Source organism: Chlorocebus sabaeus, chromosome 3 (genome assembly GCF_047675955.1).
Source record: "Chlorocebus sabaeus isolate Y175 chromosome 3, mChlSab1.0.hap1, whole genome shotgun sequence".
In the NCBI taxonomy this organism is placed as follows: Eukaryota; Metazoa; Chordata; class Mammalia; order Primates; family Cercopithecidae; genus Chlorocebus; species Chlorocebus sabaeus.
In genome coordinates this window covers 92,699,643-92,716,737 of record NC_132906.1, presented here as the reverse complement: position 1 = coordinate 92,716,737, position 17,095 = coordinate 92,699,643, and the positions used below count along the sequence as shown (strand labels likewise).

Sequence of the window (17,095 nt, the reverse complement as noted above, 5' to 3'; positions counted from 1 at the left end):
CCTGATGGAACTGTCACAAGAGGCAAGGTAATGACTCTGCCCCTCACGCAGAGGTCTCCTTGAGCTACTCCACAATCACTTTCTCTTACCCCAGCTATTGTCCCCAAGCGAGCACTGATTTACTTTCTGTCACTAGAAATCTTCTATAAATGGAATCATATATTAAGTACTTTCTTGTATGGTTTCTTTTATTCAGCATCATTTTGAGAATCATCCATGTCATGGAATATTCCTTTTTATTGCCGAGCCGCGTTCCATTACAAGAATATGCCACAATCTGTTTATCTACTCATCAACTGTAAAACATCTGCATTATTTCCAGTTTGTGGCTATTAAAAATACAGTTGCTATGAACACTTGTGTGCAAGGCATGGTACGGCCGTATCGTTTCCATTTTCTTGGACAGACATCTCGAAGTAGAATAGCTGAAACATTTGGTAGATGTATGTGTACTCTTTGAAGAAACTGATGAACTGTTTTCTGAAGCAGTTGTACAATTTTACCTTCCCACTGTCCGTGCATGAGACTGCTGGTTCCCTCACATACATGCTAACACTTAGGAGGATCACTCTGTTAGATTTCAGCTGTGATGATAGGTGTGTAGTGGCATCTATCTCCTTGCAGGTTTCATTTTCACTTCCCTAATGACTGATAATGTTGAGCTTCCTTTTGAGTGCTTATTTGCCATCTGTACATATTTTATGGTGAGATGTCTATTCAAACCATTTGCCCATTTTTAAAATTAGGCTCTCCATTATTAAGTTTTGAGAGTTCTTTATAAATTCTAGCTACAAATCCTTAAACAGACGTGTGATTTGCAAATATTTTCTTCCAATATATAGACTGTCTTTTCAATCTCTTAACAGTGTCTTTCAAGTAATAGAAGTTCTTTTTGTTTTGATTAAGTCCAATTTGTCCACTCTTTCTTGTATGGAATCATTTCTTCTATGGATCATGTTTTTGGTGTCATATATAAGAAATATTTGCCTAGTCTAAAGTCACAAATGTTTTCTCTTATATTTTCTTCTAGGAGTTTTTTTTTAGTTTTAGGCTTTACATTTAGATCTATGATTTTTAGTTAATTTTTGTATACTTAGAGGTATAGATCAAAGTTCATCTTTAAAAATGCGGATATCTACTTGTTCCAGTATCATTTATTGAAAAGAGTGTCCTTTGGACAGCCAAGTGTCTTGGCGCCTTTGTTGAAAATCAGTTGCTATGTCTTGAAGGATCTAATTCTAACTCTATTCTGTTCTGTTGATCTATTTCTCTATCTTTATAAGCAATGTCCTCCTGACTCCATTACTGTTGCTTTATGAAAACCCTGGAAACCAAGTCCTCCAACTTTCTTCTTCCATTTCAAAGTTGTTTCTAGGCCCTTTGCCTTTCCATAGACACTTTAGAATCATTTATCAATTTCTACCAAAAAAATTCTGGGATTTTGATTGTGATTCTGTGGAATCTATAGATCAATATGAAAAGAACAGCTTAATAGCAAGACTTCTGACCCAGAATGCTATGTATAGCCCCATTTATTTAGATCTTTAATTTCACTCAGCAACATATGTTGCTGAGAGTGTACATGTTTTTCTTACCTTTTGTCAGATTTATCCCTAAGCATTTGTCTTTTCTTTCATTTCTTGGCTATTGTAAATGGTATTTCAAATTTCAATTTCTGATCATTTGTTGCTAATATATAGAAATACAACTGATTTTCTATATTAACCCTTCAACCTTGCTAAACTGACTTACTAGTTTTTTTGTTTGTTTGTTTGTTTGTCTGAGATACAGTCTCGCTCTGTCACCCAGGCTGGAGTGAAGTGGCGCAGTCTTGGCTCACTGCACCCTCCAACTCCCAGGTTCAGGCGATTCTCCTGCCTCAGCCTCCTGAGTAGCTGGGATTACAAGTGTGAGCCACCACATCCAGCTGACTTACTAGTTCTACTAGCTATTTTGTAGATCCTATCCAATTTTCTACCTAGACAATCATATAGTCTACACATAAAGACAGTTTTACTTCTTCCTTTTCAATCTGGATGGCTTTGGTTTCTTTTTCTTGCTTGATTGTACCAGCTGAGACCACCAGGGTAAGGTTGAACAGAAGTGGTAAGAGTGAACACCCCTGCCTTGTTCTGATCTTAGGGGGAAAGCTTTTCGTCTTTCACCATTGAGTCTCACATTGACTGTAGGTTTTCATGGATGCCCCTTATCATGTTGAGGAAGTCTCCTTCTATTCCTAGGTCACCGGGAGTGTTTATCAAGAGCTTACGTTGGCTTGGATTGGACTAAATGCTTTTTCTGCCATCCATTGAGAAAATCCTCTGGATTTTTCTTTTTTAGTTTGTTAATATCATGAATTGTATTGATTGATTTTTATTTCCTGGGATAAATGCTTCTCGGTTATGATATTTTACCTTTTACATGTAATGCTGAAATTGATTTGATAAATTTTTTTGAAGGTTTGCATCTGTGTTCACAAGGGTTATTGGCCTATAGTGTTTTCTTATAATGTTTTTGTCAGGTTTTGTTATCAGGATAATGCTTACCACTTAGAATGGGTTGGGAAGTACACCCTCATTAATTAATCTTTCTTTCTTTCCTTCTGTCTTTCCTTCCTTCCTTTTTTTTGCCCCCCCGAGACAGATTCTCACTCTGGTGCCCAGGCTGGAGTGTAGTGGTGTGATCATGGCTCGCTGCAGCCTCAACTTCCCAGGCTCAGGTGATCCTCCCACCTCAGCCTCCTAAGTAGCTGAGACCACAGGCACATCTACTAATTTTTAAAATTTTTTGTAGTGATGGTGGTCTCACTATGTGCCCAGGCTGGTCTCAAACTCCTGGCCTCAAGCAATCCTCCCTCCTAAAATGTTGGGATTACAGATGTGAGCCACTGCACCTGGCCCAATTTTAATTTTCTAGAAGAGTCTGTGTAAAATTACTATTTGTTTTTTCTTAAAAGCTTGGTAGAATTTACCAGTGAAGCTATCTGGCTGGAATTTTCTTTATGAGAAGAATTTTATCTACAAATTTATTTCTGTAATAGATGTAGGGTTATTAAGGTTATCAATTTCTTCTTTAGTGAGCTTCGTGTCTTCTAAGAAAGTCATCCATTTAATCTAAGTTGTAGAAATTGTTGGCATAACAATGTTTTAATATCTACTTATTATCTTTCGATATCTGTAAGATCCATGGTGATTCCTTACATTGGTAATTTCTGTCTTTTCCCCGTTTTTCCTAATCAGTCTACAAATAGGTTTATCAATTTTATTGATTCTTCTCAAATAACCAGCTTTCAGTTTTGTTTGTTCTTTCTAGTAATTTTCTAACCTCCATTCTGTTCTTTATTATTCTCTTTCTCCTACTACTTAATTTGAGTTTAATTTGCCCTTATTTTTCTAATTTTTAAAGGTGGAAGCTCCATTACAGGCAACAAAAGATTTAACTAGGTGCAGGGTGAGTGGGTGAGTGGTGTCTTGCTCCCAGAATCTCATTTGAGCAATTCATAAACAGTGTGCTTACGACTCCAGGTTATTTGTTTGAAGAGCCAACCTTGGATAGCTGATGTTGCAATTACTCAGATTCCATCGAGGGAAATGCGCTTGCTCAGAAGTGCCATAAATGAACTTTTATTTTTCTCCATTTGTCATCAATTGATAAAGTCTGAAAGACATTCCATTCTAGTCTCTCATCATGGAGAATTATGGCTTCTATGGACTTTCTGGAAGTTTAACCTTTGTCACAAGTCACAAGCATTTGAGCATATTCTATTTAGTTAAAGCCTATTTTCTCTTTCTGTTTTTCTTTCTCTCCCTCCCTCCCTCCCTCCCTCTCTCCCTCTCTCTCTCTCTCTGTCCCTCTCTCTCTCTCTCTCTCTCTCCCCTCTCTCTCTCTTTCTCTCTTTCTCTCTTTCTCTCTTTCTTTCCAGAGTCTCACTCAGCCACCCAGGCTGGAGTGCAGTGGCGCGATCTCGGCTCACTGCAACCACTGCCTCCTGGGTTCAAGCGATTCTCCCATCTCAGTCTCCCAAGTAGCTGGGATTACAGGCACCCACCATCACGCCCGGCTAATTTTTGTATTTTAGTAGAGACGGGGTTTCACCGTGTTGACCAGGCTGGACCTGAGCTCCTGACCTCAGATGACCCACCCACCTCGGCCTCCCAAAGTGCTAGGATTATAGGCGTGAGCCACCGCACCCAGCCTTAAAGTCTATTTTCAAAAGAAACAAAAATGCTTAACAAATAGGGACGCCTATAACCAGAAAATGTGTTTCCACCAGAAGAAATCTGTCACCAGCGCCAGTGCTTTATGAGATAAATGAGACAGACCCAGGTCTTAAGGCACTTTCCTAAGCACCAGAGGAAGCCTCAATGACATTGCTCAAGGTAAACAGAGGCCTGGACCGATTCCACGTGGGCAGGTGAGGCTCTCCCTCCTCCTGAGGAGCCAAACAGACACAATCAGAACCAGGAATATTCTCTGGGTCTCCCAATTTCCTATCAAAATCACTATAGCATTCTTCCTTAAAGAGAATGACAAAGCCACAATCTTTTGGCATGTGTTCAGAAAGCTTTTTCAGAAAATCTGTATTCCTAACAAAAGACATCTGAGAAATCTGCTAACTACAAATGGGTACTTCAAAGTCCCTTAGGAACTTAAAACAACTTTAAGGACAGGCCATTGGTGAAAATCCTGGCATAGGAACTTAGTAGTGAGACACTCAGAATTGAGGGAGAAAAGCCATCACTGGCCATAATATTTACAAATAATCAAAACCGGACCACTTTAAAGGCGTTGCTAAGAGATCACACTGTCAGAACAAGGCTTCACGGCGAGAGACCATGCAAATCCAAACACACTTGGAGCAGTAGATGCCCATTTCAGACAAAAGCAATTTAGTGTAAACTGGACGAGGCTTACATTTCTTTTATATACACTTTTTGGGATTCTGAATTATATATAGCTTCTATAAAGAAAAGATAGGACAACCACCAGCCGCTTAAAAAAAAAAAACTGCTCCAAGTGTAATAATAAAGTTATGCACAAAATACCAAGCAACAGGGAAAAAAGAACATTTCAAATAACCAGCTTTCAGTTTTGTTTTCTCTAGCAATTTTAAAGTACTCAGAAGAAGAGATACGAAACCCAGGGCGCAGGACATAGATATTCATTCATATATTCTCACTCTCTCTCTTTCTCTCATAATGGAAAGATTCCGGGTCCAACGCAGTACAGTAAAATGACTTCAGCCTCACTTCTCTTGAAAAAAGAAAACCCCTCCAAAACAGCCAGGAGAACAAGAAACACAAGCATCATCTTCCAATAAAACTAGAAGACACCTGGTCGGGCACACTGGCTCACGCCTGTAATCCCAGCACTTTGGGAGGCCGAGGGAGGCAGATCCCTTGAGGTCAGGAGTTCGAGACCAGCCTGGCCAACATGGTGAAACCCTGTCTCTACTAAAAATACAAAAATTAGCCGGGCGTGGTGGCGCACACCTGTAGGCTCAGCTACTCCAGAGGCAGAGGCAAGAGAATCACTTGAACCCGGGAGGCGGAGGTTGCAGTGAGCTGAGATCGCGCCATTGGACTCCAGCTTGGGTGACAGAGTGAGATTCTGTCTAAAAAACAAGACAAGGCCGGGTGCGGTGGCTCAAGCCTGTAATCCCAGCACTTTGGGAGGCCGAGGCGGGCGGATCACGAGGTCAGGAGATCGAGACCATCCTGGCTAACACGGTGAAACCCCGTCTCTACTAAAAATACAAAAAACTAGCCAGGCGAGGTGGCGGGCGCCTGTAGTCCCAGCTACTCCGGAGGCTGAGGTAGGAGAATGGCGTAAACCCGGGAGGCGGAGCTTGCAGTGAGCTGAGATCCAGCCACTGCACTCCAGCCCGGGCGACAGAGCAAGACTCCGTCTCAAAAAAAAAAAAAAAAAAAAAAAAAAAACAAGACAAAACAAAACAAAAAAACTAGAAGACACCTATCCCCAGGCCGCCATGACAAAGGCAGGGAGCAGACGGAGGGTGGGCGGGGCTTCAGCACAGACTAGGAAGGTCCCGTTCCAGTAGCCAGTGGCAACCGCACCCTCCCAGGTGGTTGACAAGCCACCTGTCTGAGAGTCAGACACAGGCCTAGGGGCCCCAGTCCCATCACAGCTGGCTACCCCTCTTGCCATCCTCGCAGGGGTACGAGGCTTATTCTCTGGGGAAAAGTGAACCAAAGAGGCCAGAACTTGGGGAGGGCCAGCATGGACAGAAGCCAAGGTGAGGATGGATGCTGTTCTGACACGCGGCAGGTGAAGGAGCCTCTGGAGGGACTCATGGCTGCTGGAGAAGAGACCAACAGGTCCAGACTTCTGGGCATTGCCAGGCTGCCTCGCGGCGAGACCTACCTGTCCCTGAGCACCAGCAGTCACACAGGACTTCCTGGTCATTTTGAGGGCCTCACACTTGAAAGATTATCTGATGTTTGCGTAAAATCTCCAACATGGAAAAAAACTACACAAGAGGACTCAGAGGAAACAGAGACAGTGACTGCAGGGAAGAAATCACCCTTCAAGGAAACTGTAATGAATGTTCACAGGAAGAGAGGAATCATCCCAGAAACAGGAAGGGACTGACTGAAAGGGAAGAAACAGAGAGAAACCAGATAACAAGGAAAAAGCACTTTTAGAAATTTAAAAACAATAGCCAAAGTAGAGTCAAAATAAAAAAACGTTAGTAGAAAACTTGGAAGATAAAGTCAAGGAAATGTCTTTAAAAAGGAGAAGAAAGGTACAAGTGGAAAGGTCAGCAAATGAGAGACTCAACCCAGGAGGCCTGGCAGCCGCAGGGGCAGGGGGCGGGGCCAGGGAGGGAGGGGCAGCCCACCAGCCAACAAGGCCAGTTACCAGCCGCTCTGGAGCTCCGTTTCCTAATCTGAAAATGGGGGCAATCCTGTCACGATCTCCCTTATAGGGTGGTGAGGAGAGTTAAATCCATTATTATGGGCAAAGTCCTTAGAACAGTGCCTGGCATACAGTATGTACTCAATAGATATTATCTCTGATTAGTCTTAATCAGATTTCTAAAAAATGAGAATAGAGAAAATACTAGAGAGGAAATTATGAAGAAAATAAAGGATATAGAGGGTATTTTAAACAAAGGTACAAGCACTCTTGGGATTGGGATGGAATGTATTTATGTATGTCGGCATGCCCCCTAGTTAAGAATGGCATGAGTATGTGTGTGTGTGTGTGTGATTTGTGGTAAACCTATGGCCGTGGTAAACCTCAGTGACTGGCTCGAGTCAACCTGGCCCAGGCCTGCTGGTGCAGCTGTGCCTGCTCTGGGCAGGGCAGGCAGATTGCTGGCCCTGGCTGGGCTCTCTTCAATGTTTGAGGTTGGCTGGCTGTGCATATAGGTCCGGGATGGCCTAGGCAGGGACAACTGAGTTCTCCTCCATTTGTGTGACCAGCACCCAAACCCTGGGGTCTCCCCGGGGGTAGACACCGGGCCTGAGAGAGTGCAGAAAAGTGCAAGCCTTTCCAAGGCCTGGGTTAGGAACTGACACTGGTCACTTCTGCCACAGTCCATTGGCCAAAACAAGTCATAGCTTAGATTCAAGAAGTGAGGAAGAAGACTCCTACCTCTTGATGGAGGCACTACAAGGTCACTTTGCCAGGGGCACGGGAGGGTTGGAGAACTGCGGCCACTTCTGTCATCTACTCCAACCCTTCTCCACTCTGTTTTGTGTCCTGGGAGGCTGACCTCTATACATAGTATCCCAGGGCTGCCTTCCAGCACAGGCCTTGGAGCCATTCGCTTAGACTACAGTGTGAATGGTTCTCCCAACAACCACATGCAGGTGCCCTCAGTGAAGCCATCTGCAAAAGGAGGCATCTGGGCTGGATGACTCTACATTCCTTCATCCTAAGAACTCACAAATACTTTATACCCAAGATCCTAGCATTTCTCTTCTGACCTGCCTAAAGAGGTGGTGTGGCTGGCATCCATGTGTGTACTTCCACGCGTGTGATGTGGGTCACTAGCATGCACATAATAGGAACCTGGTAAAGCGGCTGATTACATGAATTCACATACATGTGTTTGAAACACATTGTACACACATTCCATTTCAGTTCCCCTCACCCCCTCAAGACCCCAGCAAACATGACACCATCCTGCAAAAACGGTGTTAAGAACCACCAGTCTGGTTCACCAAACCTCTAAAGTTCAAAGCTAAAGTTAGAAATATAAAAACCTCAGGAGATTAATTCTCCTAACCGAACTTGACAGAACTGATAAAGGAGGGAGAAGTCAGAAGCTATGGGCCCAGGGGCAGCCCCAAAGCCCCTCTCTGCAGACAGCGGGTGGGGTGGGCTGGCCCTGACTTCCCATCTGTGCCTCCCGGCCCTGCTGATGCATGAAACTTTATATAAGTGAAACCTGAGGCCACCCGCTCAGCCCTCCGGCTCCCCAGCCAGCAGCTGTGTGCATTCAGCAGCTGTGCCCAGATCTGGCGCTGACCAGAGGGCCCTGGAAGCCACATTCAGTGGGCCCACCAACCCAGACAATGGTGGTCTGTCCAGAGTGGGATGCAGAGGCTGCCAGCCCCCAAAAGTTGTAAGAGTCTGCCCTGTTGTGAGAATTAACCAGTGTTCCTGGATGTGGGTGGCTCCGAGGTTCAAATCTTGGTTTAGAGTCTTCTGGACACGACGGGGAAGGTTTTCAGTGTCAATCAATAAAACAGTAACCACTGCGTGCTGAGGAATTACTTTGTGACCAGCACATCTACTCATTTACCCTGGTAACGACCTCACTGCCCCCACCAGTGAATATCACTCATCTCATTTTTAGGAGGAAGAAACTAGTTAGACAAGTGCCGGAAGTCACAGAGTAAATGGCTGCGGGAACAAAGCCAGGTGTGCCTGACTCTGAAGCACACAGAGGACCAGGTCTCCCAGTGTCTTCGGGCAGGGACCCCGCGGGTTCGGGGGACGCCAATCCTCCCAGCCCCCGGCAATGCATGTGGTAGAGCTGCGTGCCCAGAGGGATGATGTACCTCTGCCACCTCCCTCGTGCAGTGAGAGACGTGTGGGCGTCAAGCCCACACAAGACTCCAATCCAAACGGCTAAAATCCACCCTACACAAGAACAAACAGCTCTGCCCCCACCCACCTCACAGCCCCCATCGCCTCCACTTTTTATATCTTAGAGTGATCAGTGGCCTCTAAAGGGAGATTCGTTAGTGTGTACATAGTACTTGAATTTTAAAAGTGTGTGTGGTGTAGATGCACATATTGTTTGAAATCTTGGACTAAGTGGAAATCTGGTAAGCCCTACAGAGGGAAGCCCAGGAACTACACTGAGTTACCGGATGGCACAGGAGCACTGAGCTCACGTTCTGCAGCCAGGGAGAAGCACCCAGACAGACTTCTGCAGGTGCCCCCAGGGCAAGGGGCCCTGCCCTGGGTACCTTTGGAGTCATGTCCACTGCAGGACAGAGTCGCTTCCAGATGTCCTGAGAAGCGGGACACCGGCAGTGGCTCCAGGCACTCCTGAGGGCTCCCACTCTGCCCCTATGGTCGGTGACCTGAGCCACTCCCTCCAGGCTTCACTTTTGTCCTGCCTGGGTGCTCGGTTACAGTGCTGCCTCCGTCTCGTTTCCTGATGTGGTCTGTAAATTTCTGAAGGCAGTGGTTGCCAATCTTCCCCTAAGTTCAGTACAGGTGGCAGCAGCAGTCTTATTTTCCATGGGAAATGTCACAGCCTTGGGCTGCAATATTCCGCCTCCGGAGTGCAGCCAGATGACCTGGGGCAAAGCTAACTGCCAGACCTGGGGTCTTCATCTGCAGCATGGGGATCGCAAGGGACAGAGCCTGCAAACGAGAGGAGCATGCTGCCTGCCATGCTGGGCAGACATCTTATTCTCTTTTAAGAAGATGTATAGAAAGGCAGTGAGTGCTTAAAGCAAGCAAGCAAGCAGGCAGATTCTGGAGTGACTTCTATTAATAGAATGAGGGCCGGGTCCTGAGACGGCACCCTTTGGACTCGGCTTGGGGAGTTCACAGAGCAGCTGCCCCTGAGAAAATGGAATGCCACATGCACCAGCACTCCTTCCGCCACTCTCTCAACCCCAGTCAGACGTGTCTGCGTGTGTGCATGTGTATTTGTGTGTGTGCCTGTGTATGCATGTGTATTTATATGTGTCTGTGTGTGCATGTGTATTTGTGTGTGTCTGTGTGTGCATGTGTATTTGTGTGTGTCTGTGTGTGCATGTGTATTTATATGTGTGTGTCTGTGTGTGCATGTGTATTTGTGTGTGTCTGTGTGTGCATGTGTATTTGTGTGTGTCTGTGTGTGCATGTGTATTTATATGTGTGTGTCTGTGTGTGCATGTGTATTTGTGTGTGTCTGTGTGTGCATGTGTATTTATATGTGTGTGTCTGTGTGTGCATGTGTATTTATGTGTGTGTGTCTGTGTGTGCATGTGTATTTGTGTGTGTGCCTGTGTATGCATGTGTATTTATATGTGTCTGTGTGTGCATGTGTATTTATGTGTGTGCCTGTGTATGCATGTGTATTTATATGTGTGTGTCTGTGTGTGCATGTGTATTTATGTGTGTGCCTGTGTATGCATGTGTATTTATATGTGTCTGTGTGTGCATGTGTATTTATGTGTGTGCCTGTGTATGCATGTGTATTTATATGTGTGTGTCTGTGTGTGCATGTGTGCATGTGTATTTATATGCATGTCTGTGTGTGCATGTGTATTTACATGCATGTGCCTGTGTGTACACGTGTGCATGTGTATTTACATGCATGGGTCTCTGTGTGCATGTGCATGTGTATTTACATGCATATGTTTGTGTGCATGCTTGTGCAGGCATGCATGTGTGTGTGCGTGTGTTCATGTGTGTGCACGTCCATGTGCAAGTGTGCATGTATGCATGTGTGCATGCTTGTGTGTGTGTGCACTCCTGTGTCTGTGTGATGCCAACATAAACACTAGTTTCTAGTCTGGTTCTCAGGAAATCTCTTCAGGCGCTCCTGATTTAAATTGAATTTCAGTTTGTTTGCTTTCTCTTTAGGGAGCCAGCAAATGCAGTTCCAGCTACCCTCTTCCCTAGGCCTGAAACCCAAACCAGAATCACACTGGTTCAAGGTTGAGACAGGACTATAAAGTCACAAGCTTCAAAAGTAAATGTTTATTATTGCAAAAATCACTATTCTGAAACCATATTCAGAGTAGTTTAGTTAGAAGCAACTTGATATAACCAAGCATTCAGTTTGCAGGGTTTAAAGAAGTCTCCTTAAAAACACATTCTGGAGATATCATATTGTAACTTTTCTCTATAAGTGACTTAGCCAATCAACAAGTCTTTACTGCGGCTACAGGTCACGGGCCTGAGTGAGAACCTTACCCTACCACACACGTGATCACTGACCACGTTCTTTTTAGGGCCAAAGGACCTAAGAAAAGGCACATTTCTAGCAGGTGGGCACTTATGCTTCTCCCCACCCCAGCCCCTAACCAACCCCAGAATCCTAAGACTGAGCAGAAAGCGAGTCTCCAGTTCATCTGGAAAAAAGTATTTTCTTTTTCCTACATGACATCAGATTTGCTGATTTTCTGCCAGCCTGTGGAAAACCACCTAGGGCTGCCAGGTTAGAGTTTGGGAAATGCAAACCATATTCTTACCCACATGTCAGGGAAGTCTCAGGTCTGACCTGCTCGAATGCTGGTCTTTTTAGCTCCTTGATTCTTTTGCTCCTTCTCGTCCATGTCTGACATTAATGACTCTTGACTTCCTACTGCCTCATGCTGTTCTAGAACCCCCAAGACTCTATTATTTAGGTTTTGTAATCTCCCCTAGCACCTGGCATCATGCAATCAGATCAATAGCTAATAAACTGATCTGGTTCAAATGTAGAAACAACCTATCATGAGCTGAACTGTGCTCCTCCAGCATTCGTGTTTTGAAGTCCTAACTCCCAGTATCTCAGGATGGGGCCTTATTCAGAAATGAAGTCAATGCAGATGTAATCGGTTAGGATGAGGCCATCCTGGGGTAGGGTGCCCCTAATGCAATTCCACTGATGTCCTGCTAAAAAGGAGGAATTTGGATACAAAGAAGAAACTACAGCATGGACGTCATGTGAAGATTGGACTTGGGTTGCCACAAGCCAGGAACTACTAGAAGCCTGAGAGTGGCCTGGGCCAGACCACTCCTTGGAGCCTTCTGAGGGCACAAGGCCCTGCAGGAACCTTGATCCCAGACTTTGGACCTCCAGAGCTGAGAGACAAATGCCTCCGCATCCAGCACTAAGACCAGAGGCAGCGTCTGACTTTCAGTTACGTTCCACAAACACCTAGCCAGGGTCTCTCGGGAGCACGTCACATGGATTACACAGGAAGGTTCTCTGTGTTCTGCTCTCCTGGGACACACAGAGAGAGAACCAAATTCCTTGATAGTGAGTTTTTCATAGTGAGTTAAGAGACTTCATTTGTTGCATTCACCAGTGAAAAGAGCATTTCATGATTTCCATGATTTTAATGTATTGTATTAGTCTTATAAAATTTTCCATCCTCTAAAATTCATCTATCTTGATTTCACCTCCTTTGACTAAATACCCTTAGGGGTATTTAAAGTGAATTTGTGAGAAAAGGGCTACCAGGGCTCCCTAGATGCCACGACCCTGAGAGTGTCTGCTCCGAGAGGAATGTGGGAAGCCGAAGGTGTGGCAGCCCAGCCAAAGCACAGGATCTCCAGACACAGAGAAGGGAAAGATTTTTTCATCCCATTTTCCTCTCCCCTACAGCAGAAAACATCTGTCCAGTATAATGAAAGGCGTCTCTTTTCTGAACTGTTCATGTAGTTTATAATTCCATCTTCTCACCGTCTAACCTTCCACCTTGAAAGCAAAGCGGGAACCTGGGTGGAAAGTTTTCTTTAAATGAGCAGAAGAATCTGACACTCTGTGAACAACGTCCTCTCTGCTCCCTCCACCCTCTTCCTAACTCTGAAACAGAACAAATGAGTGTAATGGAAGAAACACATTAGGACATGGTTTCTTAATAAAAGACATATGGGAAGCCCAAGGCACCCAGCCACGTTTCTTAGTTCTGCCCTCATCCCCAGCCTCATGGCCCATGCCAGGTTGTGAGCCTGCAGAGGCAAAGGCTGCGGACCACTTGCCCTCTACTCACTGGCTGTCAGGGCACTCCTGCAGCAGTGGTCAAGTGAAGCCCCTGTCATGTCCACATGAATATTCAGTTAAGTTTCCAAATGCTTCTTTTTAAGGAAAAAACATCCTCAGACTCACATTCCCACATTTCAGTAAAAGTTATTCAGCTTGTGTGCTTCGTGGCATAAATTATCTGGTAAGCATGAAAACACCAAAAACCCAGATAATTGGCTGGGCATGGTGGCTCATGCCTGTAATCCCAACACTTTGGGAGGCCGAGATGGGACAATCCCTTGAGGCCAGGAGTTCAAGACCAGCCTGGCCAACATACCAAGAACCCATAGAAAGAAAGGAAAGAAAGGAAAGAAAGGAAAGAAAGGAAGGAAGGAAGAAGGAAGGAAGGAAGGGAGGGAGGGAGGGAGGGAGGGAGGGGGGGGGGGGAGAGAGAGAGAGAGAGAGAGAGAGAGAGAGAGAGAGAGAGAGAAGAAAGAAAGAAAGAAAGAAAGAAAGAAAGAAAGAAAGAAAGAAAGAAAGAAAGGAAGGAAGGAAGGAAGGAAGGAAGGAAGGAAGGAAAAGAACGAAAGGAAAGAATGAAAGAGAGAGAGAGAGAAAGAAAGAAAGAAACCAACCTACCCACCCAGATAACTGCCTAGGAAATGGAAAAAGCTCACAAAACTTCTGAAACGCAGGGCTGTCAGAGGCAGAGAATGGCTAATATTTTACTCCAAAAACCTACCTTTGAACTCCAGAGAACCAGTAACTTTGTCTACAATATGCTACCTTGACATTAAACTTTCACTGTGACAGAGTCAGTTTAAAACAAACCAACTAGAGGTCAGGGGGAATGAAAAACAGCTTTGACCTAAGAAATTTCCAAATGACTGTAGTTTTAGAATATGTTGAGTTGTTTCAACTTGGCTTCTGCAAGCTCAACATTTTATTCGTTCTTCTCTTTGTTGTTTTAGAGATGAAATGAATGCTACTATTTTCTAGGAAAATCTTTCTATAATTTAAAAGAAGATGATTATCTAAGTCTGCCAATCAATATTAATGCAGTTAATATGCCAAACAACATATTCTTTGATGGCGACATGTTTTTATCAACACAGCATATGACATTTCTTAAAGCTTTGCTCTTAGAGATGGAAGAGAATTTTATTTAAGCCTATTTTGGTGAACTTTGCATGTATTTCAACACTTTTCAACATCTGTCTTTTATTACCAGAGGTACCAGTATCCAAACAGCAAAGTATTTTGAATGCCTTGAAAGTCAGATCCTGCTCCTTATCCCTCCTGTCTTAAATCATAATTTCACTGTGACATCAGGTTCATTTCTAAGGAACATTTTTATTTCATGGACAGGCAGGCAGCCATTCACTCTAATATGCAGATTCCGTTTTCATAAAGATGTTCCAAGTAAGAAAAATACCTAAAACTGGAATGCAAGCCAAATTCATATTAAATAAAATGTTTTCTGACCTCATTTAAAATGCAGCACCAGAACATGTGCATGTGTATGAATAAGAAACATTTTACTTTTTCAAGTCACTTACGTGGCATTTTGTTTATAAGTTGTCATCCTGTATGGGGGCCAATACACCCCACTTAAAACCTGAAATCCTTCTTCCTAATTATGATACACTTCAGTTTCTACATTTAACACCTTTTAAATAACTGTTGATCTTAACGCTATATCTTGGCCACCCCCACCTCCACCCCACCCCCCGAGAAAACACCCTGAGAATAAGATGTTAGTATTTTGAGCTACAGGGAGACATCGTTTTTAGGAGCTCTCCTGTCTCCTCGGCCCTGCTGGCCGGCTTGTGGGCGATGAAAACAAACTTTAATCACTTCCAGAGATTCGGGTCAGGGTTCACACGCTCCAGCCTGGGAACCACTAGCCGGAAGGGAGAGGCAGTGCCTGCAGGACTAAAGGTTCTGCTCAGAACGAGGGAGGGACCTGAGAACGAAATCTAGAATTTCAAACAAGCCTTGAAGAGTGCCAGGACTTGGACCCTGTGTCCGCCGTCCTCTCGGCTCGGATAGGTGGGGAATTTTCTCGAGGGGGAAAGTAGTAGATCATTTCACAGCGCAGCCCTCAGCTACAGATGCGTGCATCTTAAAAAACACAGAGCAACCGGTCAATTAACCCGGGAGGCGAAACTCACGCAACGCCGCCGGCAAGAACTGTCCACACAAAGCCAGCGGAGGGAGCCGCACGGCGTCGGAACGCGGCTTCCGATCACGCTGCTGCCAAGAAGCGGGGCCGGCCCCCACGCGGAGGGGCAACTTAGCGTTCGGGCGGCGCAGCAGCCCCGTCTCCTCGCCGCGGGGCACTCTCCTTCCCGGGGACCCCCCCCCCCGCGCCGCCCCTCCCCCCGACCCCCTCCTCGGTCCCCTCCCCCTGCCCCGCACACAATGGCGCCCCCCGAGCTCCCGCCACGGTCCTGGCGCCGGCCGTTCCGCCGCTCCGCGCACAAAGGAGGGCGCACGGGTTCCCCGAGCGCGGCCGGCCCCAGGTGCTCCGCGCGCATCCCGGGCCGCAGCGGGCCGGACCGGGGGGCGCGGGCGGGGGCGCGGGCCGGGACTTACTTTCTCAATGGTCCCGGGGAGCAGGCGCTCCAGCAGCCTGCAGAGGACCACCCCATCCTTCAGCGACGCCTGCAGAAAGCCCTCCGGGTCCGAGATGGTTTTTTTGGGCGACTCCAGCACCCCCAGGGTGATGAGCCACGTAACGGTCTGCTCCGCGGAATTCATCGCTGCGGCCCGGGAGGCAGGCGGGGAGGGGCGCGCGCTTTCACCTCGGAGCGGCGGCCCGGCCCGCGGCCCCCACCGCCCCCGCCGCCGCCGCCTCCTCGCCCATGGAGCGGCCGGCGCCGGCGATTGGCTCGGCGCGGCCCAGCAGGTCCGGCCCGGCCCGCTCCTCCGTGCGCCCCGGCCCGCTGTCAGGCGCTTTCTCAGGAGCGGCTCGGGAACCTGCGGGCGCCCGCCGCCGCCCCCGCCGCCGCCCCCCGGCCTCGGCCGCCGTCGCCCAATGACATCACCGCCAGGAGAAGAAAGACGCGGCCGTCCGCCCGGCCCGCGCCCGGCCCGCGCCGCCCCGCGCCCTGCGCAGCCTCCGCTCCAGGCCGTGCGCGGGGCGGCGGCGGCGGCGGGGAGCGGGCGGGGAAGGGAAAGGGGAGCGGGGAGCGGGTGGGGAGGGAGCCGGGGGTACCCGGGGTGGGGGGCGGGCGCGCACCTGCGCTCACCTGCCCCGGGCCAGCCGCGCGCCCCGCGCCCCTGGCCCGGACCCTGGGAACCCTTTGTTTATGTTTTGAATTCGTGAGCGTTGAAATGATGAAGTACTTCCCAGAATGCTCTTTTTATTTTTGCCGGTTTTATTTCAAGGTGGCGGGGAGAGGCTGAAAACGAGACATTTGTTTCCCTTTGCTACCTTGCAAGCCGGTCATTACGGAACACAAATGATGGTTCCATCTGCAGCCAGATGGGTCTGAATCGGAAGGAACCGACTCTCCCGAGCGCGGCGCCGACCTCACCGGGCCGGGCAGGGGCCTGCGTGACTCCGCTCTAGACGGACGGTGACGCTTCAGACCCTACCGGGGGAAGGTCAAGGATACGGCGCGGCCTGAAGCGGGGCTCTGCGGAGGGCCGGGCCGGGCGCCGGGCTGCGTCTCTGGGACGCCGAAGATCTGGGCTGTGAACGCGCCACGCCGAACCTGGAGAGCCCAGACGGCAAGTGTCGCGTCATGCGCGAGCTTCCTCGAACAACTGATGACACGCACACATTGACATGCGAGGAAGAAATGGAGCCGCTTCTTAAAAGGACGCGGGCCTGCACTCACTCCATCTACTGTCCCTGGGCGCTCCCCAGTTTGCTCGCTGTGACCCGCGGGCAGTTTAACAAGCAAAGCGCTTACTCTATGCCAGGCACAT

The 17,095-nt window shown here is 47.3% G+C and overlaps 1 protein-coding gene across 5 annotated transcripts in view; it reads right to left on the bottom strand.

Annotated features, from left to right (window-relative positions):
* ARHGEF7 (Rho guanine nucleotide exchange factor 7) overlaps nt 1-17,003 on the bottom strand; it is a 181,175-nt gene extending 164,172 nt beyond the window's left edge. Inside the window, exon 1 of one of the 5 annotated variants that reach the window (XR_012092630.1) lies at nt 15,755-15,968. Coding sequence is in view for 4 of the 5 variants with exons in the window: in XM_073014500.1 (XP_072870601.1) it covers nt 15,755-15,919 (165 nt within the window). In the remaining variant the exon portion in view is untranslated. Of the gene's footprint in view, nt 1-15,754 lie in introns of all 5 variants that reach the window. The other 4 variants (XM_073014500.1, XM_007960907.3, XM_007960906.3 and 1 more) reach the window with 4 other exon arrangements.
* Nucleotides 17,004-17,095: the final 92 nt, after the last annotated feature.